The 26913-nt window shown below is 43.3% G+C and overlaps 1 protein-coding gene across 5 annotated transcripts; it reads right to left on the minus strand.

The window, feature by feature from the left end:
* Positions 1–962: 962 nt before the first annotated feature.
* ANP32A (acidic nuclear phosphoprotein 32 family member A) lies at positions 963–26635 on the minus strand. 5 transcript variants are annotated; one of them, XM_007059504.4, is made up of 7 exons: positions 26249–26635; positions 8032–8181; positions 7749–7871; positions 5418–5616; positions 3729–3826; positions 2516–2576; positions 963–2312 (listed from the first exon to the last, which is right to left on the minus strand). In XM_007059504.4, exons 1-7 carry the CDS (start codon positions 26300–26302, stop codon positions 2251–2253), a joined length of 747 nt encoding a protein of 248 aa, XP_007059566.1. In that variant the 5' UTR covers positions 26303–26635; the 3' UTR covers positions 963–2250. The 5 variants fall into 5 exon arrangements, with proteins under 5 accessions (XP_007059566.1, XP_037766296.1, XP_037766297.1 ...); XM_037910368.2 differs by lacking the exon at positions 26249–26635 and adding an exon at positions 25344–25532; XM_037910369.2 differs by lacking the exon at positions 26249–26635 and adding an exon at positions 23967–24086.
* Positions 26636–26913: the final 278 nt, after the last annotated feature.

Below are 26913 nucleotides of genomic sequence, written 5' to 3' on the forward strand. Positions count from 1 at the left end.
TTACTGGTGTAAGGCCATATCTACACTAGGGAACTTGACTCAAGTATCCCCTTTGCTTGTCTTGATCTGGTTTTAGAGACAGCAGCTCTAGTGGAGATAAGGCTCCGGAGGCGTCTGGTGTTTGTTAGTTAGACTTTCTAACAACTGCTCTGGTTAGAGGAATCTGGCCCTTAAACTTACCAATTTTACTTGCAAGTGTATCGATTACCCCAGTGTTTGTCACATTCACTTTCACGCACTTCAAGAAACGCCTTACAAATAAATGCTGCAAATATGCAGTTATCTGTAAAGCAACTGGCACATTCTTAAAGGGGACTAGTCCGGGACTGAGTGCGTGTGCTCTTCTGTAGCTTGCATCGCTCTCTGTGTGTGTGTGCGCGCGCGTGTGTGCGCGTATGCCCGTCCCTTTTAGGAACATTGTATGCCATGCAGCTATGGTACAGAACCCCTTCCCAACAAAGGAAAACCAGGAGATTTTGCTTTGGATCTTTAATGAGAAACAAACGATGACCTCGAGGAACCTTAGTCTCATTCATTAGCAAGCAAAAACCACACCAACGTTGCTAAACAGACTAGCCTAGCAACTGACATGTAGAGCCATGGTAACTAAAACAATCAGAAGAAAGCCAAAGGCTCTCTCTGTTAGACTTGGATTAATATGGCTAGGACAGACCACTGGTAGGAAAAATTAACATGCTAAAATGTGTCACCTTATTGGCAACTTAAAAAACAAACAAACTTTCTGAAATAAAGATAGCATACCATCATTTGCATTAAAATGAAAATATCCCCTTGCTTTCACCCAACCATGGCTTAGAGCAATTTTATAGAAGAAAATGTATCAAGCGACTACTAAAAATACCAGGGAATTCAACAGAATGTGTTATCATTAAATGCCTTTTAAAAAGGTATGCAGTTCATTCCCAGTGGCCCATTTTACTCAAATAAGCCACAAAAAAAAATTGTATAAAAAGATTTATTGAAATTCATCAATGACAAACAGACATAAAACTCAAAAGTTTGGCTCTTCTGGGAAAAAAAAACTTGCAAATGTATTTATACAGATGAAATATTGACTAGGAAATACAAGTCACTTCTAAAGCTATTTTAAAGAGGGATATGAAAGTAAAACTGTACATTCACTAGGTATTTTCAGTCATTTTACTGACTTCCACTAGGTAAGAAAATACAATTTTGTATTAGTATTTCGTGCTTGCGTGTATGAAAAGAAACCTCCTACACTACATGCTGTACTGTCTCCTGTATTTAGGTTTGTAAAAATTTTCTAAGTATATAGCACAAGTGGAAGTCGTTTCTCATCACTTAAAATTGGCTAAGTGTCGTTATATATTACAGACCAAAATAGTACACACCTTATTTAAAAGGGTTGAAACATTTTTTTATTACAATTGTCAAATTCATTTCACTAGTAACTCAGGAATTAGGAACACTTTTTTATATATATATTTATATATATATTTAAATGCCTGCCATTTTCAGTGTATTGGCTGTATCCCAGGCCAAAAAAAAAAAAACAAAACCAAAATAGAAAGGAAAAAACCCCCAAAAAAACAACACACAGAGGGGGATTGCAAAGTAGTCACCCCATAAACCAGATCCAAAGGAACTCAACAAAAGGAAAAACAAAAAGAACACATTTGGTCACTATTTACAAACAGCAAAATAAGAGTTACCTACAGAAGCAGGGAAAGCTTTGGCTGAAAATGGCAGTCATTCACAAACAGGCAACAAAGAAATCACTTTATCAATATGCCATTCTCACACCTGTTGCTGTGGACTGGATGCTCTGCCTAGATCTGCAGCATCCCCCCAGAAAATCTTACAATATGCTTAGTGACTGGCAGAGATGGTAAATCCCAACAACCAGAGATATTTAGCTATCTCAAAACAGACTGTATGTCTATTTTGGATATCCTCTACTGATCTTAAGTTTAAGATGTCAAACGATCCACTCCAATAACAAGAAACAAATTGCCACTTGGTTTATACTTTCTATTGCATTTACAGTCAGGAACTAAAAGGGACAAAAAAAAATTTTAAATGAAAAGTAGGAGTGGCAGTAAAAATAGCATTTTCCCTCGCCCACCCAATACGCTTTCCCTCTCATTCCCACAGCAACATTACAATCAGAAAGAAAAAAAAAAAAAAGTTCAGGGGGGGAAGGGGGGAAGAATACAGGGTAAAAACAGTCAAATCACAATAGGAAACTTTCAAAATAGGTTATTCAGTTTAATCATCTTCATCACCCTCGTCTTCGGGTTCTCGTTTTCTCTTCTGCCCCTTTTCTTCTTCTGCAAAATAAATACGGGCTGGGTTATGTGTGCGCTTTGATGTATTGTCACAGCATGACCATAAAAACAAACTATTCACATGCACGAGGCCACATGAGGAACTGGCTTATTACCACAGCAATATATATTCAGATACAGTTCTGCTTTTAAAAACAGTACATTACTACTTCGGCTCTGTACTAAAGTTTGTATTATTGCCATACCAATTTCTTCCTCTTCATCATCATCATCTACTTCACCATCGTTATAACCTTCTTCATCTTCCTACAGAAAGATTAACAAAGAGTTTTGTTCAACACCTTTCCTAAATCAACAACCCTCAACCGTATCTTGAAATTGAGAAAATCCCTTGAAAGGTATCTCCCCCCCCCCCCGCATAAGTGTGCAAGTTTATTCCCTAAAATACCTTCCTACACTGGATTCCGGCCCACTCTTTACAGCAGGACTCAAGAGTAGCCATATTACCCAATTTCATTTAAAATTCAGCCTCCTCTCAATCTCAAAGACGAAACCAATCTTCCCACTACATGCTTTTAAAAGCCACACTGATATGTAAACACAAAAATTTACATCTTGAGTTCAGTGAAATCAATGGCAAAACTTCCCATTGAAATTAGTGGATCAGGGCCTGTTTGTGGAAACAAAACAAAACACGAAGCTTAGTTATAAGCATTCTGAAGTTACACACTTAAACACAGGACCTCACCACTTCTGTTGCTACTTTAACAGCAGGAGGGAAAGCTGTGTGTGAGAGAGAGAAGCAGGTGAGGCAGGGGGAAGAGAGGTAAGGTGTAGGAACCACACTCTGCGCTGAATTCTGCTTTCCATTTTACCTATTCAACCTCTCTGAGGTTAGACTTAGGGAAGAATCTCTGTACTATAAAAATCGGCACCTTTTTATTTTTAGATAAAGGCCATTGACAAACACCCCCACCTTGAGTCTGAAGCCAACAGTACTTGGTTTTCTACTTTCAGGCCAATCTTATTCTCAAACATTCTGACTGAAATCTTATTTAAATCAGTATCATTGTGCAGAAGTCTGGGCTCAGTTTTCCTTTAAGCATCTGCTTTTTGAGACATAAGTTCTTTCTCTCAACTGCTCTCAGAGACTTCAACACCAGCTTTTATTAGGCTGTGTGTGAAAAGCGGCTAGCTCTGGAGACGTTAACGATAGAGCTGCTGAAAGTTACATCTGTTTTCAACATGATCCCAAGAAGCTGAATGATTTATTACTGGTCACTAGATGGCAGCTGGCTCACAGGCAGATGCTCTTCAAAACCTGTTCCCATTTATTTTCATTGCTTCTTAGATGGAAGAAAAAAGTGTGCACTTAAAAACAAAGGTGGTGATGTGGTTTACATTTCTATGCAGGTATTCAGACCTGACACAGATGTTCCCCCGGCCACGAATCCTTACCTCCTCTTCCCCGCTCACATCCTCCTCTTCTCCTTCCTCCTCCTCCTCATCTTCCTCTTCATCTTCTACTACTTGAGCATCTTCATCATACTCCTCTTCTACACAAGCAAGCAAGCCTATCAGCTCAGTTAACTGTCTACAGTAAGCGTAGTTTTCAAACATTACCAGCCAAATCCTGCCTTCCCACTGATGTAAAAGGCACATACACAAGTGCTGCTTGAAGGCAGAATCTAGCTTGTTGCATTTTTCCAGGTGCAAGGTATGAGGCCAGAATGAATCCTGCACAGAGTGGTGCAATGGTGGCTTAAAGCCACCTGGATGCCTGTGTACTGTTGGGGGAGCATGGGTGGCCCGGGTATAAGTCAGAGCAGACCTGGGGCTGCTCTAATTTACAGCAGTTTCCCTACTGCTGCCAGTGGGTTTCCCAGAACCCTCTATCCTCCAGCTTGTTCCTTACACCCGGTGGTGGCGGGGACGGAAAGAGCTATATATAGCAAGCCTGTCCTGTCCCTGGTGATGGGAAAGTTCCCCCAGCGGCTGCTCAATTCTCACTAGGCTGCAGCAGCAATGTGAAGGGGCCATAATCCAGTGACTGGTATGGATTTTTGTGAAGAAAGTTAAAGCATTTTTCACTCAGGCCTGCATTTATACTGTGCTGGAGAGATATTTTGTCCCCACTGACCCTCTGCGTTGTTCTGTCAGTGCACCCGTCTGCCAGGCAGTGCTGCAGTGTTTACTGTATAACAAATTCTGCACTCGAGGAGAAAGTGCAAGTCCAGCTATTCTGTGTGCTATGCTTTTCAGCTTGGTTTGAAGAGTCCAGCAAATTCCCCAAACCCGGCCTGACATTATCCAACTGGTAAGCCAGATGCCTCTGAATGCAGGCTGTCGGGGTGAAGCAGAATGGCACAACAGACCCGAAGAGAATTGGCACGTTAGTTTCCTAACATTCATAAAGTTACTCTCTGCTTCTGCAGTGCCTTTGACAGCGCTGGCCCCAAGCAAACTTCAGCATCTATCTCAGCCGTTGTTTACTTTGTTACTGATAATTCAATGTCACGCTTTCCTATTAACCAACACTTCAGCCTCACTCACTTGTTCTGCTTCTGTCCCCGTCCCCTAACCCAGTTACTATCTTCCATTCTCAGTCTCTCTTCCCCTTCCCCTTTTTGAGGGTCTGTCCTCTCAATCTTTAATGGCTATGTGTGCTTTGCTTCTGGCCCGCCACTTTTCATTCCCTGCCACAGCTTTCTCAACTGGAAATGGAGAAAATGCCTTATTACCTCCCAACTGTAAAAGGCTTGGAAGAGGGAGAGCAATACGGACGTCCTTTCAGTTTCTCTTATAAGTGTCTCCCTCCTGTCACTTTCCCCTCAGTTTTGCCTCTTCCCATTTGCTGCCCTTGTGCTTGTCTCATTCTCTCTCGTGGCCAGACCTCCCAGCACTCTCTGACTGAAGATAAGGGTGTGCGTTTCTTTTAGGCCCTGCCTGGGCTATCCAAGTCTAGCTTTTCCTCAGTCTATGGAGGAGCCACAGATACGTTCTGATCTACAAAAGCCAGGGAACTGGGTGCTGGGAGAACCCTTCTCTCACCCGCAAGTCAGGTGAACGGGTTGCTTTTGGAGAAGAAAGGAACATGCACATCAGTTGGCTATAATCTAAATACACTAAATGGAGCAAGTAACATACCGTCTTCATCCTCCTCTTCATCATCTAGGCCCTCCACGTAGCCCTCTGCATCGGAATCTGGGGCTTCTTTGTCATCCCGGTCATAACCGTCGAGATACGTGAGTTGTGGGAGGAGCTTGAACACATTTTCTCTGTAGTCGTTCAAGTTGGTTACCTCACAATTGAAAAGATCTAAACTCTTCAGGTTTTCTAATTTTTTCTATAAGTAAAAATGGAGGCTCCATCAGAGACCTGTCTTGGGAGCACTTTAAAAACTGAAAGGCAGCCAGTTAACACCCAGAAGGTACATATCTCGGCAAGCAACTTCTAAGGATAAAATGGAGTGTTTTAAATCATCATGTAGTTTCATTCTGTGCCGGCTAAACTGGTACATAATAGTCAGGCCTTACAGTACTCTTTGTTCACAGATCTCAAAGCACTTTACAAAGCTCTGTATCCATACTGCCATGTTACAAATGGGAAACTGAGGCACAGAACAGGGTGAAGTGCCTGACTCAACGTCACTCTGGGGGCCAGTTAAACATTAGGGCAGTTGATTATCTGCGCTACCGCACCAAGACAAAGTAAGATAATTTTAAACGTTTCTTCTCTGGACACAATGACAATCTTCCACTGCAAGGGGATATACAACAGCCGATTTTAAAAGCTATGCAACACTCTGAGCCTACATAACCACCAACAGCAGGATGAAAACCGGGGTGGGGTTCAGCTTATGTTCAGCTGCACAGAATTTTTAGGTGGGAAAACAAAGCAATGGCACTTATAAACTAAACACAAAAAAAGACAAGTATGGTGGCTTAAGGATTTGCCTTGGATGTTCTGAAAGGTTTCCCTTTAAGAGCTTAGTATGAAGGCTGGAGAGCAATGGTCTCCTATGAAATTGTGAAGGTTTATTAGTTTAGACCCCTGAGATTGTAAGCAGGTGGCAGAGGTTCATGGCCACCCTGCCTGTCGTGTATAGTTCGCGATGGATCCCAGTGACACAGGAGAAGCCTCAGGAGGGTCCAGGTCTGGAACAGATAACTGAGAACCACTGGTTCAGACTAAGGAGAGCACGAGATTTTCATGGAATGATATTAACAGAGTAAAAAGACTGAAGGCTTGGCGACAAAGCCTGCCATAGCCCTTGATTTTGCAGCATGATTCCTAAACACAACACCAAACAGTATTATAAGGGCAGGAGGTGTAATCTGATCCACTTTTAACCCAATGGTTGAGGTGTCGTGAAAACAAGAGATATAAAGGGGTCCAGCAGGAAAAGGGGTGGTAGTTATAAGATCATGCTGCCAGGGCTCTGCACCAGCTATGCAAATGGGACAGCTCAGGGGGAGCAGGTGCTTCTGTTAGTAGAAGCCAGCCATGCCTGGGGTAGAAAATGGAAGTGTCGGGAATGGCCCACAAGTTTCCAAACCGGGGACCTGTTAGCAGAACTTTGTCTGGTGGAGGAGTGGGGCTGAGGGACAAGATCCATGGCACCAAATACTGTAAAATTAAAAATGTCTTACTTATTCCCTCCTGAAGAGCTACCCTGAAGTGTAAGATTGTTCCCACTTTTAAAGTGCACAGAAATGACGGACAGCTGCTTTTCACTCTTCCAGAGCAGAAGTGGGACATGGATAGGTGTACAGCTAATGTGAGGACACCTTTACTGCAAGTCTCGGGGCTCCTGATTAGCTCCAGATTCGCAGTCCTGGAGACTGCAGCCCCTCCTCTCGTCTCAGGACAAGTGGAGTACAGTGAGCCACCCGTGCATACGTCCCCGCCCAATCCGTCTCAGCCATGGCTTGACGGTACCATTTTTGGAGCGGAGAACGTATCAACAGTAACCTTGGCCCTTCCAGTTCTTGGGTTTTCTTTAAGCAACAGGTGTGCTAATTAGTACCAAACACAAACGGGGAGGGAAGAGGACTGTGATGTCAACAAATGCCCACCAGAAACTGGCCTGAGTCCACCAACACAACTCACGGTATAGCCCAGTGAACAGCCACCACAGAGCAACTTCTGATTGCTACCAGACTTGCACTATCAGTCTCAGGACTAAGGACTCCGTATCCCCCTAAACCACACCCATTCTCCGCCCCTTCTCCCTCCACCCCCCCCCCCATGGACGGGTACTGACTCTATCTGATGAGGACTGGCCATTAGATGGAGGCATTATCACACGCACACAGCCAACATATTACAGCCTGCCTCAGTTAGGCCCAAGTGTCAGAGATGGACAACCTCGCATCCTACTTGGGGTGTTAGTTTGTAAGGGACCCGTAAGGGTCACATACAGACCTAGGGGTTTTAACTACACTTAAAGCACTTTTTGCTGTTGCATTAACTCACCAGAGGTTCTATTGTACTGAGATCTTTTATTTTGTTGCCGCTTAGGTTTAGATGCGTGAGGTTTGGACATTTTTCTGCCAATACTTCCAGTCCTCCTGAGATTCTGTTATCGCTTAGTTCGAGCTAGAAGTCAGACAAAAAAATAAAAATTGAAGAGATTTTAAAACAAACGCAACTGACTTGGTTAGAGGAAGTTCTTATGTGAACATCTATTTCGCATTTTATATTTTTTTCTTGCAATACATTAAGAGCAAAATACAACATGTGGCACTTCTTTATTTACCTTCTTAAGTTTGTTTAACTTTGGTAAGTTTGCAACTGAGCTTAGGCCTACGTTGATTGTACTTAAGAATTCCAGCTCTTCAAACTCATCTGTGAGTCCTTCAATTTTGCCTTCATTTGACCTACAGTTGTCAAGAACGAGTTCTTTAACCTGGAAAAGACAAAATTCAAATGTGTTAAAATGTTTATCCTGCAGTCAGGTACAATGTTTAAACAGCATAATAATAAAAAACCCACTTAAGCTATGGAACCAAATACAACAGTTTGCTGTTTACTTTGCAACTGCACCAGATAACTGTTATTTCCAGCTTCTGCCATGCAGTGTTGTTTACAATGCTAGCTTAATATCTCACGATGGATTTCAGCTACATTTCACAAACATGATTATTAGACAAAGACAAATGAAGCAAACTTGAACATGGATGGCATTCTGCAAATGGCTTAGAGCCAGTTCTATTGCATTAATCCTAGTTTACATGATTTACTAGTAGTTCCTAACAACTGTTCAAAGTTACTGCTAAAGATATTTTAACAAAAGCTTGGAATATTCAAGACTTCATTAAAAAGAGCCTACAGCTCCGATAACTTCTTGCCTGTCAATGCGATACATCCGTGATTTAAAATACCATTTTCTGCATTAAGAAATTATCTCAATTTATTACAACAAGCTATTCAAAGAAGTAAACTTTAATTTTAGACCATTGGCTGTGGAGATATTTTCTGAGAAGTGAAACCGACTAACTAATACTACATTTTAGGGAGAGCCAGACTTTCCATGGCACTTGTACTCCTAACTCCACTACGTACTCTTGGAAGCGAAGGTGTAGTGGATATAGCCTGATTCCCCCTCTGCGCTCATCTGAGCACGTATGGATCCTGTCCTTTCTGTCTCACCATCCCCTTCCCCCATACTGTAGAGAAAGAGCGGTCATGGAGGGGAACAGAGGGAGGAGGAAAAGGAGGATGCAGGATTTGCCCATGTGGTCTCACAAATGCTGACCCTGCCCCCTTCAGCAAAAGCTGGGATAAATTACTGTATGGGAGTTTCTTGCTGAGGAACAGCCCTTACGAAGGTGCCACCTTCGAATGACACAGCTCGATGTTGAAGCAAAAAAGCAGCCTTTTAAGACAAAAAAGACCCACCACCGTGATTAAAGAATAAAAACAGTTAATTTTTAACCAAAATCCTCATGCAGTCTTACCACACTCAGTACATCCCTGGTAGAAACACTAGCAGGATACACACCATGAGTGGTGACCCACTACAGTTACGAATCTACAGTAAATCCTCCCCCATTTTGCCAGAATAAAGAGTGAAAATACTCCCCTATCAATGGGTAAGTTATGAGAGCATTGAGAGAGGAATACAGCCCTATGACTGCATTACAGAGCCCTGCATGATATAGGTCCTCAAGGGATACAACAGACCATTGAAACTTGAGGTGGGGGAAAAGGCTGGAGGCAGAGCAGTGTTCCAAAACTCAGCAATAGTCAGGTCCCCCTACTGTGACAGACAGCCTGAGAAATCTGGAGAATCTTTTGTTTTAAAAGCAAAGGGGATAGGGCCCAAGAGAGTTTGCAAGAACCACAGAGTTAGCAAGATGAGGAAACCTTCCTTTGCATACACAACGCAGTTAATATGCAAATGTTTCTTTTTTTGAAAATGGCTATTGCAGTAATCACATAGCAGGAGATTCAAGTCAATGTGATGCAATAGCCATGGGTGCATCAAATAGCTTTACTAGATATCTAACTCAACTTTATGTGGAATCACTTAGTCTCCATTCCTGCAATGAAATCCATGTGCTGAATTCAAGGGGGCTCCGTGCAGGTGAAGGGAGATCAGAGATGGCATAGGTGCACAAGTGATGCACGTAATCAACTAATCAGAGTTTCAACAGGAAATGCAATTTCCAGGTTTGTTCCCAATTTTTTCCCCAGAAGAACGATGATAAACAAGTGTCCTTGTACAAGTTTTGCAAAAGAATCCACACACAGACCAGAAGACTATTAATAAAGTTGTATGTATTATTTCCTATATAAATGTCTCACTTTAAATAAAAAAAAAAAAAAACACCACCCCACCTTCATTTGAAATTAAGGCAGGAGAAACAAGCAAACCCAGAAGTATTCAATAGGCATGTCCTTTTGCCACAATACTTCAAGATACTGGGTGGGGACTGGTTACTACCTGGATGAGACAAATCCAGGGGTAGAAAACTCCCAAAACAACCAGACTCCTACATAAAACAGTGATGGAAGCTCTTGAGTCTCTTCCCTCAGCCTTTGGCTGATGAGCAGGCAAAAGAGGCGGCAAGAGGGGAGGAAGGACACATCAGAAATGGCAGCAGAGGAGCCGGCCTGCCTCCGGCTTAATTGGGGATCTTGGCCCTTTTCGCTGAGAGAGAAATTTCATTCAACAAATTTTGTTAGTGCAACCTCACAGTGGCAAAGTTAAAAATCATTTTGAAATTCAAAAAAGTGAAGGATCCCACAGCAGAGCGGGCTTCACCACATTAAATATACAGGAATAGAAAATACCACTGGTGTGCAATGGGACCACGGTAACATGGCTGCGTGAGACCATACACTGCATCCGATGAAGTGAGCTGTAGCTCACGAAAGCTTATGCTCAAATAAATTGGTTAGTCTCTAAGGTGCCACAAGTACTCCTTTTCTTTTTGTGAACTTCCTGACTTCATTCTGTTTTCAGTGCACAAACTTTATTTTGCATTCATTTTTCGTCTGCACTTTTACACACAGCAGCTGACACAACCAGCCTGCAAATTTTACACACAGGTGTTATATACCCCATGTTAGTTTACCCTCCTCCCACACACATATACTTCCTCCTCCCTTCCCCTTTCCACTCCTTTTTCTCTTAAGTGCCTCTCCTTTTATCTTTCCCTTCTCGAGAGCTTATCCCTTTTTCTTAGAGTCCACACAGCTGAGGAGGTCTGACAGTGATCTCCCATCCACAAGAGGGCCCTGATTGGGAAGACACACATCTATCTAGCACAGGGTTTCTCAAACTGTGGGTTGGGACCCCTCAAGGGGTTGCAAGGTTATTACAGGGGAGCTCATGAGCCGTCAGCCTCCACCCCAAACCCCACTTTGCCTCCAGCATTTATAATAGTGTTAAATATATAAAAAAGTGTTTTTAATTTATGGGGGGGAGGGGTGTCGCACTCGGAGGCTTGCTACGTGAAAGGGGTCACCAGTACAAAAGTTTGAGAACCACTGATCTAGCATATCCTATTGCCCAACTAGACCAAAGAAGACAATCACCACTGGAGCCCCAACGTGTTGGGCACTGCATAACTCCCTCCCTCCCAGGCTAAGGGTGGACTAGGGCAGGGTGTAAGATTTGACACTATAGATATTTACGTACAGTGACAAAGGCAGGTTTACTAAGAAGGTTCATGGAAGGGAAAATAAGACCCCACTCCCATTAAGAGTATCTAACTAGACTAATTTCAGAGTAGCAGCCGTGTTAGTCTGTATTCGCAAAAAGAAAAGGAGGACTTGTGGCACCTTAGAGACTAACCAATTTATTTGAGCATGAGCTTTCGTGAGCTACAGCTCACTTCATCGGATGCATACTGTGGAAAGTGTAGAAGATCTTTTTATATACACACAAAGCATGAAAAAATACCTCCTCCCACCCCACTCTCCTGCTGGTAATAGCTTATCTAAAGTGATCATCAAGTTGGGCCATTTCCAGCACAAATCCAGGTTTTCTCACCCTCCGCCCTCCCACAAACAAACTCACTCTCTTGCTGGTAATAGCCCATCCAAAGTGACCACTAACTAGCTAAAGGAGATTTGCAGCCCTGGATTATTTTCTAAAAGAATCTGGGTAGTTCTGTGGAAACTGGCCTCAGACCTATCACACTTCCCACTGAACATGCCGAGTGTGTCACTGAGCTCTTCGTTTTCACACACAGGACTTCTCCCCTTTGGTTTCACCCCAATAAAACATAGCAGATAAGCGTTTATGGATGGCTGTAGTATTAGCCACTCAGACCCTAACCCCCTTTATAGGGCTCAGTATACACTTCAGAACATGATGAATGGGCTCTAACCATTATGAATTAAGAACATGAGAGTCTGCCGTATCATATTTGAATCAATACTGTCTTACTGGAGCCCTGCAGTTCAGTCAAGCTAAGGAAGACACTATCTTTGACGAGAGGTACAAGCTACCCAGTGTTTCTCAAATGCGGCTACCAGGGGCTTTTTGTGCGCCCACACCCTCCTAGGCAGTGATGTGGGGCAGGGACAAAGCAGTGTTAAACATATATCACTTTTCACAGAAACAGAAGGAAAAAAAAAAGAAGAAGCGGCCAAACAAAAGCTGCAACAACAACAAAAAAGAAAAGAATATACAAAGCACATTATTTGTTTCTATTCTGTTTAGGTCCAGTAAAGAACAGAGACAACTGTACATTATTTTTGAGTCTCTAATAAAAATGTACATAAATAAATTATGAGTTGGACATGTATATGTGCATATTTATTTGTTTTTCCTAAAAAAGTTAAGAGTATTTTAGGAAAACCTGTCAGTGGCCGCCAGCAAGAGTTGGTGGCTGCCATCTGAGGCCATCAAAAAATTTCTTGTGAGACCCCCTGAGCTAGACTATGGAAGTAAGTTTCCAGAGATAATTTTTACATGGCTGTGTAAAAGGATGGGAGACCTCCAGTGCTCCTAGGCATCTAGGCTCCAGCTGTTCTGTTCACTGCATGATGCACAAGCAAACTACTGGTGGTAGTGGGCTCCATAAGAATCTAGACAGAAGGAAAGGTACAAAGTTGTGCAATATTGTTCTAAGAGATCACATCACGTTTGCACCCTCCTAAGCATCCCATAACTGCAGTATAGCGAGGCGGCATACCATCAGCACTCAGCCTATGCACCGCACAGAAAAGCGAGCATGCCACATGCTCCCCACCCACAAAGAGTTGATGAGTTCTGGGAAACAATGCAAGAACAGCATGTCACAGGTTCTCTCTGTAACCACCAAAGATAACACTGTCCTTCAGCATCTCTATATCCAAGAGGGTTCCTGTCCATGAGCCAGTCTCATGTGGCCACTCAACTGCCAGAGCAGAGGGGTCACACACCTGAACTGCAGCAAAGGAACCTGCAATAAGCCCAGTGGCGAGGCGGACAGACAGATTGGTTCATTGGGATCTGCGGTGTGGATCTTTAAAGCCTCTGCCTGCAATGCAACGTGGTGCATTTGGGAGTCGGGGCAATGACTGCTGCATGGTTGGGACTGTCTGCGTATCTGGTCACAGTGTGCAGAGCCCTAACTGGTTCTGAGGCTCCATCTTGGTCTCTGCATCCCAGGGGCCGGCTCTGGGTGTTCCATTTCCCCATTCTGCCAGCCTATGGCCTGCCAAACGGCCACCAGCTGAGCCAGGTGCTTCCTGGCGGCACATACACTGCGGCTTGTGTGTTGCTCTGTGGTTTGCTAGTGTCAAGGCTTGCTTTTGTGTGGCCTCCTAGAACCATAAATAGGTCACTGCTCTCTCCTCACCTGACTCCTTACTTATTTCTGTGGCCCCTCCCTTCTATCTCTGGTGTGGGCAGACTCCTCCAGACGGACATCATCTTGATGTCCGTCCACTTTGCATGCCTAACTATGGATTACAGTGTGTCCTGTATCTCTCCATGCCTTTGATCACATCACCCCTTGCAGTACTCCATGTGTGATAACCGATAGGATCCAGAGTTTTCTCATACAGATACTGTATTAAGCTGTATTCATCACTGCTTATGTGGCGTTCTTAATGTACCCGTGGTGTGAACTGTGGAACGATGCTCATTTCTGAGTGAACGACAGCCCATTGTATGCACACAGGCACTGTATTCCATGGGGACACTCGTACGCAACTTTCATTACACATTCTCTGCACAGTTTACCTGTCATGATTTTTCTCCTTGCTCACTTTTCTGCATAAGTACAGAGACCCTAACGTAAGTCAGTTTACTTCTCTGAAAAAACAAATATACTCTGTCATACTAATTTACACACATGCCATAGAATACAGAGCAGTAACTTTGTACTTATTGCACTATATTATATATATAATGTAAAAAACCCACCATGTCATAAACCCATTGGAAAATACTGATGTACGTGTCTCCAAAGAGCCTACAATTTCACTCCTGCAAGCACAGAGCAATGGTTCAAAGGCAAGTAGGCACTCCCAGCGAGTAAATCCCTGAACTGTAATCCATGACAGATCATCAAGACTAGAAGAGCGATGTAACTGATATTACAAAAACTGCACAGTTAAGACTCAGTTTTTAACAGGTTAAATAGCAAGTTTACTAGTAGAAAGCCAAGGATCAAATTCAGCCACACCACTCCACTGACACTGGAGGTAGGGACCGCAAATGGCCACCATTCCACATGGCCACATTACCCACAGAGTAAGGGGAAGCACATTCACTCAGTACCACAAAGCTCTTGGCCAGTGTCTGGCCTACTGGGATTAGCAAATGAGGTATGTCCCTTCCTGTCCCGCACTGCCTAATCTCAGTGCCAGGGGCTCCCTTCTCTCCGTCCATAAGGAGAGGGGAAAAGGTCTGTGACAAGTGGGAGCCCGCTCAGTTCTTTAGAGGCAGCTGCAGAAACTCTATTTCTCCCCCAAAATGCGGGAGCATGTCCCTCTGAGCTTTTGGGCCTGGCAGGAAGTCCTGCCCCTGCATCACTCATAATCAAATGATGGACACACATCCTTTTAGGCTGTCAAATCAGATTTCTTGCTAGCTCCAGCACTTAATTCCAGATCAGTGATCCTGTGGGCTGGGGATCCTCTGGCAGAAACCTACCAGTTTGTTCACCCCAACTTATGTTACTGCAATAAACTGTTCTCTGGCACAATCTGTCACCGCAACCAAGAGCAATTATCTTTTGACATATTCCATGCAAAAGGACACAATACTCTCCATGCTGAAAGTTTTGGCTTGTTGGAGAAGGGCGAATCCTGTTAAACTGCCCATAAGTGTAATGAGGGCAGGACAGCCCATCATTGGCACTTCGCAGAAAAATCAGGGGAAAGAAAAACTGATGGTAAAGAGCCTTACATTCTCAGTGTTTACAAGATAGTCTTCTCCCTCAAAGTTACTTTTGCCACGCCCTGGGAGAAAGGATTAAATGCTTATGGATGTTCCCTTCAGATACTCTCTGGAATGTGGCATCAAGACATGCTTGAGTGCTCAGCCTATTAAACAGGCTGCACTGAAGCTGCAGCTGCTGTGAAGTTTTGCAAACTCGGTGCAATTATGCAAACCTCTGCACTTCCGGCTCGAAACCAGCCACCAAAATGAAACCAAGAGAGGTTTGGAAAGGTTGTTTTTTCTTTTAATCAGTAACTGTAAGCAGCATACATGCCCTTTGGAAAATACTGGGCATTTAGAGGTGGATCCTCAGAGGTGCATTAGCTCTGCTTGACACGCCTAAGGAGAGGTGGCAGAGGGGCATTATACCACCTTTATACACCCTTGGGGGCAGCCAGGACCCAGTGTGGCCCCCAGGTTAAATGAGAGTAGCTCCTGGGCTGTTATAATATATGCCAAGTAGGACACACCTCCTAGAGACTGTTCTGCCATTCCAGTATTTCCAGAGCTGAGCATACTCTGGCCATTCCTCTCCCACCTCTGGCATTCCACCTTCATGGAAGGAGTGGGGGGGAGGGTATGGGAGGGGGAAATAGGTGGCCTGGCATGGAGTGTGCTGGCTTTATGCCACTAGGGACTCCCCTATAATGGGGTAATCCTCAACTATTCCTTTAGCACTGCTCTGTCTCTCACAGGAGAGACCGCCTAGGCTGGACTAAATCTGAGATTTTTCTAACCTACATTTCAACAGATACAGGAAGGGTTCTGATACTTGGAACCTCCCCCAAAACACATATATTTTTAAATATAACCCCTCCCACACACGCCTGCCCCCCAAACATGAGCATGTTACTAAAGATTTGTTTTTTATCTGAGTCAGGATAAATTTAGTAATTTTGATATTTCAACCCCCAGGCCTTACTTCAGGCCTTTGACGAGATGAAACAAACTAATTTCATTCACCTATTTATCAGCAAATATCATAAGTGTTTTAAACAAACGATTAAGAAAATTGGCCATGGGAGTGCCACTTACCTAGCACGGAGCCTGGTCACTGTTATGCAACATAAACGCAGAGAACTCCACATATCAGGATGGGACACTTCCCTTCTGGGGAACCACACAGCACATACCCCTCCCATCCTGAGCTATGAACAGGACATCTAGCAGCCAGAGCGCTGAAGAATTAAAGTAGCGGAGGCAGGGACTCCTGGTCTCAGTAAGAGGGGACACTCTGAATGGGCCTAATGTATATACTTTAGAACTTTGGGAGGCATTCGGTTACCACATTATGGAAACTGTATGAACAGACAGCGCATCCCAAAGACATCTTCATTAAGGTTAATGTCCTACTAACTTCAAAGGTTCCCTTATGGCAGATTTTAATTTTACTTTTTTAACTATAGCATGTACATTTCATTTAAAAAGACAGGCTCAAATCCTATCCAACATGGAAAACACCAGCACACTCGGACTGATTGTAATATATGCACTTTTGGGGCTGCCAAGTTCACGAATGCTGAACAAATGAAATCACAGACAGCACTGTAAATAAAAATGACCTATTCACATCTCAAGCCATTTTATCCACTTGGCACCTGTAGTCACGGAGTTGGAATTCTGAATCTTTGCACAAAATGTCATGTGAAATACAACATTGGACTTTAAAAGCTTCTATCTGGGGTGGTCTTTGAATGGTCCAGCCCCATCAAACTTTAATATGTTAATACCTACATATTCTTTTGCTTGGAAGCTCCCTGTACTGTTTACCTAATCCCAAACTACTTTTACAACCAACAATTTCAGCATGTGCATATTTGAAGAGCTCACTAACTTTCGTATCGTGTTGGCACAGTTCTCTGCTTACTTCACTCTAGTTGTGAGTACGTGTGTGTGTGCACAAAGACCCCATTACTTCTAGTGCACTTTTAACTAGTTTTTTTTTTTTAATATTAATACCATAATGTTTAGCCACAGTGAAATACTTGAGCGTTACAAGTTCATTAGTAAGAAAAAGCAGTTTGTCAGTTATTAGATCAATTAAAACTAAAACTAAAAATACACCAACACCTTAGCTCTAAACAATTATCCCAAATCTTAACCAGCCTAGCATTTTGTTCTTGAATTATTCATTGTGAATATGGAAGGAGGACCCATGGAAAGTGAGTTAATGATTCAGATTGAATGACTAGTCAGCAGGCGTAGGATTTACAGGTTACCATTTTCTGTTGGCTGCCAACAGCCTGCAGGGGCATCCTGGCAAGGCCCACTCTTCCCTGGCCACACCCCATGCATGGGGGCCAGCAGAGGGTGTGGAGTAAGAACCACTAGATCAACTCTACCAAATTGTTCCTATACACAGGGGAAATAATACTTCACTAGCCAGTTGAACTGGGTTTAAAGTTGTGCCATGAATCTGGTCCATTATCTGTAAATTTCCACTCTATAACATTCTGTACAGTGTGTCACCGTCAGCCCAGAAACCAACAAATACATAGACAGTCAAAGACAAGATCTTAAGAACTATGTTTCTGCAGTGGAGTTTAAGAAAGTCTGAAGTTTCAAATGAAATAGGAAAGTGGTGAGAGGGAGGGAGGAAGAAAGCTAATGGTATACACCCTAAAATCAAAATTGCTGAGACTAACCGCATAGCACCTCCAATCCAAAACTTCTAGAAAAAAAAAAAAATAGGATCTATGACTTTAGTAAGACTTTCGTGTGACATGATTCTTAAAAATATATGTAAGCGTGCTTCCAACTGAAACATCTCAGTAACTACCTGTATATACACAAGAATATGCACCATGCTAGTCAATAAGTCAAAGAATACTTCTAAAAATGTAGCAAGCCCCTTTATTCAAGGGCACATAGGCAGGTTTTTCTAGTTTGTTTGTTTCTTTTATAAAATTAGCTATAGACCAGCACAAAAGCCTTAGAACAGGGATACCCAGACTGAGACTTATGAGCCACAAGCAGCTCTTTAATCCCTCTCCTGCAGCTCTTTGCAGCACATCATATTAAAACTGGGAGATTTAGTTATTAATTCATCTAAACTATTAACCAATCAGGAAGCTTTTACTATTTTATTAACCAATTGTAGAATATTTGGTCAGTCATTTTGCTGTGAGAATTATATACATGTAAATGAAACAATCAATTCACGTGACTGTGGCTCTTTTGGGTAATACTGATCACTAATTTGGCTCCTGAGCCACTAAGGTCTGAACATCGTTTGAGGGGGCCAGGCCTAAACAGTGACAGTGAAGTGATTAAAATGCCCCCACCACTTTTTTTTTTGTGCGCGCCACTTTGAGGTTTGCTTCCATGTCTTTTTCCTGGAGGCAGGATGTTCTAGCAGACAGAGCACTGATGGGGCCTCAGGAGACCTTGGTTCTATCCCCGGCTCTGCCAATGGCCTGCTCGGTGACCTTGGGCAAGTCACTTCTCCTATCTATAAGATGGGGATAAATGATGCTTACCTCCTTTTTGAGATCTACCAATGGAAAACACTATAGAAAAGCTAGAGATTATTAAATGACCTCCGCGCCACACAGTAAACACGCATTCAAATACCTTGTGCACGTCATACCTAATTTTAAAATGGTTTAATTCCAAGTTAACATTTAGCTAGACTGCTGTACACATTCTGTGGTCATTCAGTACTGGATCAACCATATCTGCTACTCTCATAAACTTAGCATGAAATTTATTTCCTGCCTTAAGTCAAATAAAAGTTTCCTAAGATTGTTAGCACATTAATCACTAATATTAAATCAATATCTTGTCTGGAAAGTTGTAGGTACTGAGTACCATGTAAGTGAAATGTCTCACTAGATTTACTGGGACATGCTGTTTCCAACCTTTTTAATACTTGGAAGAGAAACTGAGTGGAAGTGCCCGATAGGCCACTTTGACTGAAAAATTAATGCTCCAATAATGAGTCGGCCTTGTGACTCTTGTTATACAGGTCGAAGTGAAGACGAAGATTGATAGTAATCCCAAATCCTGAACCTTGTTTAGATTTCACTCAGACGACTCATGTAGGTAAGGGCTGCAAGACTGAGCCCAAAGAGTTATTAATTTAAAAAAAGAGAAGAGAAGAAACACAATGTATTTGAAGAAAAGCATGCAGGAAGTGAATCCCATAGTTGAGGGAAAATCTGGCAGGAAAGAGAGAAAAGCGAGGTTAACGAGTTAGGTAAGAGGCAGAAAATAAGAGAGTTTACGAACGTTGTTTGAAGAATGGTAGGGTGAAAGGATGGCAGAGGAAGAAAATGAAAATGGTTTGTATGTTACAACAATAACAAGTTCATAGTCAAGTAACAACCAGCAACTGCAGCTAGACCCATCAGCAGAGAGTAACTACTAACTATTCTCATTCGGGAGAAACCATACCTGGCTACGTACAAACTTGATTTCATTTTACCTGGCCAAGGTGTTTATCACCCAGTCCACTGAGAGCTGCCACAGCCAGAAAAGTCTCAATGTTAGCGTCAGGTTATGCCAACTCTGTTATCTTCCAGTCCGTTCACGTGGAATTCCAAAACACACTTCTTCCAACACCAGATTCTGGCTGGGAAACCAGAACTGTTGAGGTCATAGCACCACTCAGATCTAAAGCTTTACATTGTTTAAATCATTTGAAAGTGGTTCACACTTGAAACATAAGTAGTTACATTTTTATGGGTCCAATTCTTACCTTTCTCTGGCCTCTGCAGTTCCATTATAAATGTTCTTACTTATCCAAAGAGATGGAATGAGTAAATATAGTCCATGTCTACGATTATTCCTAACTGGGGTGCAGTACATACAGTAGATCAGTTTTTAAAAGGCAGCCATCATCCTTTACACTACAAATTCAATGCCTTTAAAGATGTACATATTTGTTGACAATACAGTCCTTAGGAATTCAAGATGAATTAAGAGGGGAAGAATAGTGTACTGTAGGCCTTGAACTATTGCCTCTAATGTTGCATTTTGAAGGTCCATATGGTTAAGCTCAAAATATTGGCACATCTTGGTGCAGAAGTAGGGCAGTGTAGCAGACGGCAGATGCTGCCCATTGATTTTCAAGATTCTGTGTGTGCAGATCTGGTTGTAGGACAAGTTATCAGATTCAGGCTTAAGTCAATCATATCACCTAGGCCCTCAAGAGTCCGTACTAGTGAGCTGTTCTTCCTGCTGTGTCTCTTTTTTCAGCTTCCCGTTATTTCTTCATGTGACATAATGCAATTCTTTATACCATTATATGGTGGCTTGTTAACTAAAGCTCAGCTACTTTTGTTCTGATACCTTTATCAAGAGAGAACCATTTTTCAAGTTGATGTTTTCTTGTTCTGTACACAGATGAATCATCCTACACCTTGCATAAGTATGACTGCATTTGAGATACTGATAACCACTGGGGAATTTTGAACAGTTGAGGGTGAAATATCAGGATTAAATCACACAATAAAAATCTAGAAAATCCACCAGATAATGGCAACATTATGGAGAGATTAGAAAGGTAGGCAGCCAAGTTTTTATCTTGTACATACATAGATCCCTTCACATGCTTACAACTTGGTCAAGTTTAAAAAGGAAAAAAAAAGATTTCTAGACTGCTCACTATGGATCTCACACATGAATTCTGTACCGGGGCATGTTCATTCTCATCCATTATTCTAGATCAAATGAGGTACATATTTGCCTCACTATGCTTCCTTCATACCTGCCCGTTTCCAATATCAGTTGTTCCAGCACAAACAATTTATTCACCTTTACTAAAACACCCCTTCTGGGGATCCAGCAGTATAGATGCAGAGACATATAGCCCTAATATACACTTTTGAGAACTTAGCAGACTACCAGGAGGTCACAAATTTAGAGAGGCTGCTAGTAGCTGCATAAAATAGTTCGAGTACCTTTCATTTTTTATTTTTTCAGCACAAGAGATAAAATTTAAATGAAGACACTAACTGGGATTATTACAATGCTTTTACAAGAATGCAAATCTTGAAAGAGACACACCAACTTAAGCCATTTATTATTATTGCAATTAACATAGTAACCATACAGGACTAGAGGGGAAAGCTATATTTTAGTTTACCTTTGGTATTTCATAGGACTTTATAAGTAGTCATTTTCACTGTTTTCCCTTTTGTCTGTGTAGGTTTTCCACACAACAGAAGAGAACAGACATAAATAAAATTAAACAGAAGTTTTTGGCAGGGGAATCCAGAGATGTGAAAAAAAATGAAGTAACTTTCAACTTTTATTTTAATTGACTAAATTTCAAGTTAATAGTGTCCCTTTTAGAACAATCATTAAGTCTTTGGACTAAAGTAATCAACAACATATCTCTAAAGCATAAAAAAGACATTTTAGCAGAATTTCAAAAACACATGCAAGATCTGTGCTGCTTAGCCAGACAGAATGTTAAAACTGATCATTTGCTTTACAGCCTTTGTATTTAGCTACTGAGTTAGGCTATATACAATACAAATAAACAAGCGCCCAAAAATCTGCCCACAAAAGCTTCTTCTATGTAGTTCAGCAGTTACATTGCCATCTGATGGCTCTCTAGTAACCTACGTGAAATAATCTGTTCTAATTCCAAGTGGACAGGTGTTTACATCAGAAAACTACTATCATAAGTAAGATACACATCTAAGCTTATGTGCATAGCATATGATCTACTTTCTCAATATTAAACACAGTGGATACAGAAGAAAAGGAGAAAACTCCAGTAGGAAAAACTGCATAGCCACCGACTGTACAATACATAGAAAAATATAATTTCAGGTACTATCAATCTGGCACCTTTCACCATCACTAAATTCATGTTAAACAAACCCAAAAAGGGGGGGGGGGGGGAGGAGAGGAGAAAAATGGGGTTCCTATGCATTCCACCATATTTAATATGTTTGCATTATATACTTTTGTTAATTAATATGTATACTAAACCTACAGGATTATAAGATTTAGCAGATCAAAGTAACCAGTTCTGTTACACAGTATTAAGCAGTATTCCAAACAAGAATTATACTAAATCTCTCTACAGCCTACAGAATATTAACAAAAACCCACAAAGGTAATGAAATTCTGATATACTTCACTATTCCACTTGATTTGCAAAACTTCTACCCTGGCAAGGGGCTGATGTATGTTAAATACCACATGGGCTGCAATACCAAGGCACAAATGGCTCAAAAGCTTCAGTTAAATCAACTTTGGTTTTGTAAAGTGAAGGCCAATTTTTTGGAGTATATTTCTTTTAACGGTAATTTTAAAAATAATAATAATCCCAATGGAACAATATGACCAGATATTGCTAAAATATGGATTGTAGTGCAAATATGTACTGGAAACCATTAACCTGTCAGGTAGTTACTGACAATACTGCATCATCTTTACACCTATGTAAACACAGATGAATGAAATATCAAAATTTAATGTCATTGTTCTGTCTATACTGAAACACACACAATCTGCATGAAGTAGTGGATGGGCACAAGCAATAATCACTTTTAAAATTCAGTCTGCCACTTTATCTAGTGCCCAAAGGCACAAGCTCACTAAATTGGATTTCAAAGGGTATTTTGAAGAGTGGCAGGCCCCAGATTGTACACTTGATTTCTCCACGACATGAGAGGATGTGTATGCACATGAACTGGCCACATTTTAATAGGTGCCTTCGGATTTGGTTGGTAAAACAGCAATGCAGACAAACATTGTTCTCCCCAGTTGTCTTTAAAATAAATATGCTATAATGAAATCTAGAACAATTTGAACTATAGCATTTGCTATGCGAGTTCATTCTCAGAATCAAAAAAGACTTTACACTTGACAAAGTAACATGTTAGATAACTAACCGGGTTTCTTTACCCACCAAAACTGAGTTTATAGAAGTGCAAAGAAACATTGTCCCAATCAAAGAAGGTCTATTAATGTTACTCTCCACTCATCAAAAGCACAGGGAGAAAAGCAAACCAAATTTGGTTTAAAACTATTGTTGCTAAAACGTGCCACTGAGCAGTCTGGAGAAAATCTTTATCGCCTGCACCCGTTAAAAATGGGGAGCGTGAAGAAAAGTGCAGATAAGCCTCAAGCGGCGCTAGCTGTTACTGCTCCATAATCCATGAAAAAAAATCGAGACCTACCTTCCCGCAGGGCCCTGCCCAGGAAGAAAGCATATTCCCAACTCATCAATAATGCGTTCCCCTCCCTTTGGAAGCTGCTGCAGACATTTTAAAGCCATCTCAAAAAAACAAAAAACAAAAAAACAAAAAAACCCCACTGTGCAAACGACTTTCTATGTCTGTTTGCTTCTTCCAGCTCCGTGGAAGCAAGTACTATCGGGATTTGGACAACGAACAACAACAAACTGGTATTAATGCCCGCGCTGACGGTGGGTGTAAAGGGGAGACGCAGCCAGGTGCTACTGGCGAGAGCGTGACTGACTTTCCAGGCTCCTCCGAACGTTAGTCACCAGGCCGCAGAATGCTCACGAACACAACGTTCCATTTCGAGCTACCAACGCTCCATTTAAAGATACAGGCTCCTCCACGCTGCCAAGGGACGACTTTGCAGGGAGACAAACAGGCACTGGGATTCTCCCCTCTGCAGACACCCACACCCGGCCTCCCTCCCTGGAGGCCCCCGCCACATCAGCCACCCTGCAGCAGTGTTCGGGTTAGAATACACCGTCGGTACCTTGCTGGGAATCGTGCTAAAAGATTTTTATCTTCTTTAAAAACATCCTCCTCCCCTCTCCTTCCCTCCCCCCCAAACTCAGTGACAACAACAGTGACAAAATGGCAGACCTGAATGCTGGCAGTCATGTTACACACACACAGAGCGAGCCCTGAGTGCGCCCTCATTGCTTCAGCCGCTTAAGCGTTACGATTCTACGTCCACGACCTGCCCTATCCCAAAACATTAAGCTTTTCTCCTCCCCCACCAAATCATCATCGTTATTACTAAACTGCAGATCCATATAGGCTTCTCATTTTATAGTTTGTTACAAATACTAACATATAAAGCAACTTCCCCCGCACCCCGACACACACACACACACGCTCCGTCCAGAATGTAACAAACAAGGAATGTTTGCTAACTGCATCAATGGTGGCTTTAAGAATTCCCTCCTTTATTGAATTCGCACGGCTCCTAAAGAATAAATCGCCTTGGATTCATACCCCAGCCGTTTTCTCTTTTGCAGCTCGATGGAAAAAAACATGGCGTCTTGTCCTACTTCAGGTTTACTGTGGTGCTGCCAACGCGAGGATACAAAGTTGGGAATGATTTCATGGGGTGGAGGGCGGGAGGGAGGAATATTTCGTCTCCCCGGCAGAGGTGTAGGGACAGAGGCCCCTCTTTAGGAAGCTCCTCCGTTTGCTCTTTGTCCCCTTTGCACAGCTCTCACAAACAACAAGCCCTCGTGTGCTGAGCTCGCTGGCACATACACACAGTGCAACACAAGGGAGCACTGGCAGCCCCGCTCATGCAGCAACCTGCACACGCACACACACACACACACACACACCACTTTTTGTTACTAGGTGTTGCTGCTCATATTCAAGGCAAGGTGTCTGACCCACTAGCCAGCTCAATACAACGGAAACACCCTCCTCCTGCTCCTTCCTCAATACTTTGTTAAGTTTAAAAAGAAGGTTACGTAAATCTGCCCAGCTTTGTCCGTCAGACATTTTACTAGCGATAGGAAAACCGTTGGGGCAGTTTCCACCCTCCTCCCTCCCTCCCTCCAAAAGGAGAGGGATACTTTTGGATTTCTGGAGAGGTATGTTTTCATTCGGTCCTATCTACGCCCAGAGCCTTCCAGCCAAAGCAGCCTAGTAGTCTAAGAGGGAGGCGAATCGTTGGGAGAACACCTCCCCTTGCCCTCAAATATCAAACTATGTTAGTATTTAAGCCATTATGTAATGACCTCTTCCGCCTGGGCTTCTAAAAATCCTTGGCCAGATGGGGGGGGAGGGTTCCCCCCCGAGACTGGCTATTTACTCTGTGTGTTACACTAAAGTTCCCAAGGTGCCCAGGCTAGGAAAAGGCGCTTGCAACGATCCCATACACCGATGACTACACAGGAGAGACGAGACCGGTCACCTTTGCGCAGCACAAAACACCAAATTCCCGTCACAGGAGAACTACCACACACATACACGCACCAACACAGAGCCAACCTTAATTTCTCCTTGGGTGCATTTGGCAAGGGGTGAGGGGTCTTCCCAAGTTGGGTTTCCCCCACCCCTATCGCCTTTCTGTTGCAATCGCTGCAGGATCAGGAGACAAACAGAAAAACGAGGAGAGGTAACTAGGTTTTCTCGTGTCTGCATAATTTGTACACAACCAGCCATGGGCTATTTTTGTCCTGACAAACTTTCTTGTTCTCATTTATTCAGTCAGACGCTGAACAACAACCTAAGTCCAGCCCCAAGGAAAAAAAAATCCAGTCTTTTTGTGTGTGTGGATGGAGAGGGGGTGGAGAGTGCATTTATTTTGGCAATTTTTTTTTATTAAAAGCTTGCGATACTGTCAGCTGGATCAGATTTTAAAAACCCGTGAACATTTGTTTTAAAATCCTATTTTTTGTCTTCTCAGCATCTGGAGAGGGAGAGAGAGAGAAAGGGCGCGTTCATGAGGACTACAAAGTTACAAATATGGCTCCCCAGTCTCTCTTGCCTGATCACTGCAAAGAAATGAAGACGCACTTTAAACTAAACCATTTTCAACTCATTCACAGTCCCTCCCTGCCCAACACCCAGTGCAAATATTTGCAAACTAAACCAGCCAGAGAGAACCACCAACTTGTTTTCATTTAACGCATTGCAAGCCCCTTTAATGCATTTCACACCAGCAGACTCAGGAGCAGCTTATAGTTTTCCCCTAGACCATAACGCGTGCGCCTTTGGGCACCCCAAATTGGGTGCACACAGACATACACACACCGGTAGGCACCTCAAGGGCAACAGCGGCTTCAGCAGCAGCTGGCAGGGGCGTTACCTATCACAACTGCACCCCTAAATTTTGTAATAATTTTAATACACCCCCCAAAATGTGGGATGGATTTTTTTTTTGCATTGCTTACATCTGAGGGCGTCCTGTTCCGCAGCTCTAAGTGGATCCTTTTCTTCATGTCCATGTCCCTGGTTAGCAGGAGTCCCTCGCTTTGCTCAGCTCCTCTTTTGTATTGACACCAGTGGAGACCCCCCCAAAGCCAGCGCGGTGAGGGACTTTGAGGGCTCAACCAGCTCCGCTTGGAATCCCGAGCCCCAGCACCGCGGCTAACACTAACCTGATAACAGCGGAGGCGGGCACTCCCGGGGGCTCCGCCGCGATTGACACCTGGATCGGCCAACCGCGACGCCGCAGCTGGCTGCCGGAGCCAATGGGGCGGGCAAGGGGCGGCGGGAGCCAATAGGGGAGCGGCGGAGCCGGCCAGGGGACAGCCCGAGTCCGAGCGAAGGAGCAGTCGGTGCTGGTGGCTGATGGGGAAGGAGCGGCGGCGGCTCCGGGGTGCGCAGCGCTCCCCCCCCCCCCGGGCCTGGGGGAGGTGCTGTGGGGGCCGGCGGGGGGGAGGCGCGGAGCGGGGCTAGAGGCCGGGGGGAGGGGTGCGGAGCGCGGCCCTGAGGCGCGGCGGGTGGCGGTGAGAGAAATGGCGCGCGGGCCGCCGGGGGGAGGGGGCTGTGGGGAGAAGTGGGCGCGACGGGGTGGGGAGGCGCTTGGAAGGGGCGGGCGGCTGAGGGACAACGG

Source organism: Chelonia mydas, chromosome 10 (genome assembly GCF_015237465.2).
Source record: "Chelonia mydas isolate rCheMyd1 chromosome 10, rCheMyd1.pri.v2, whole genome shotgun sequence".
Taxonomy (NCBI): Eukaryota; Metazoa; Chordata; order Testudines; family Cheloniidae; genus Chelonia; species Chelonia mydas.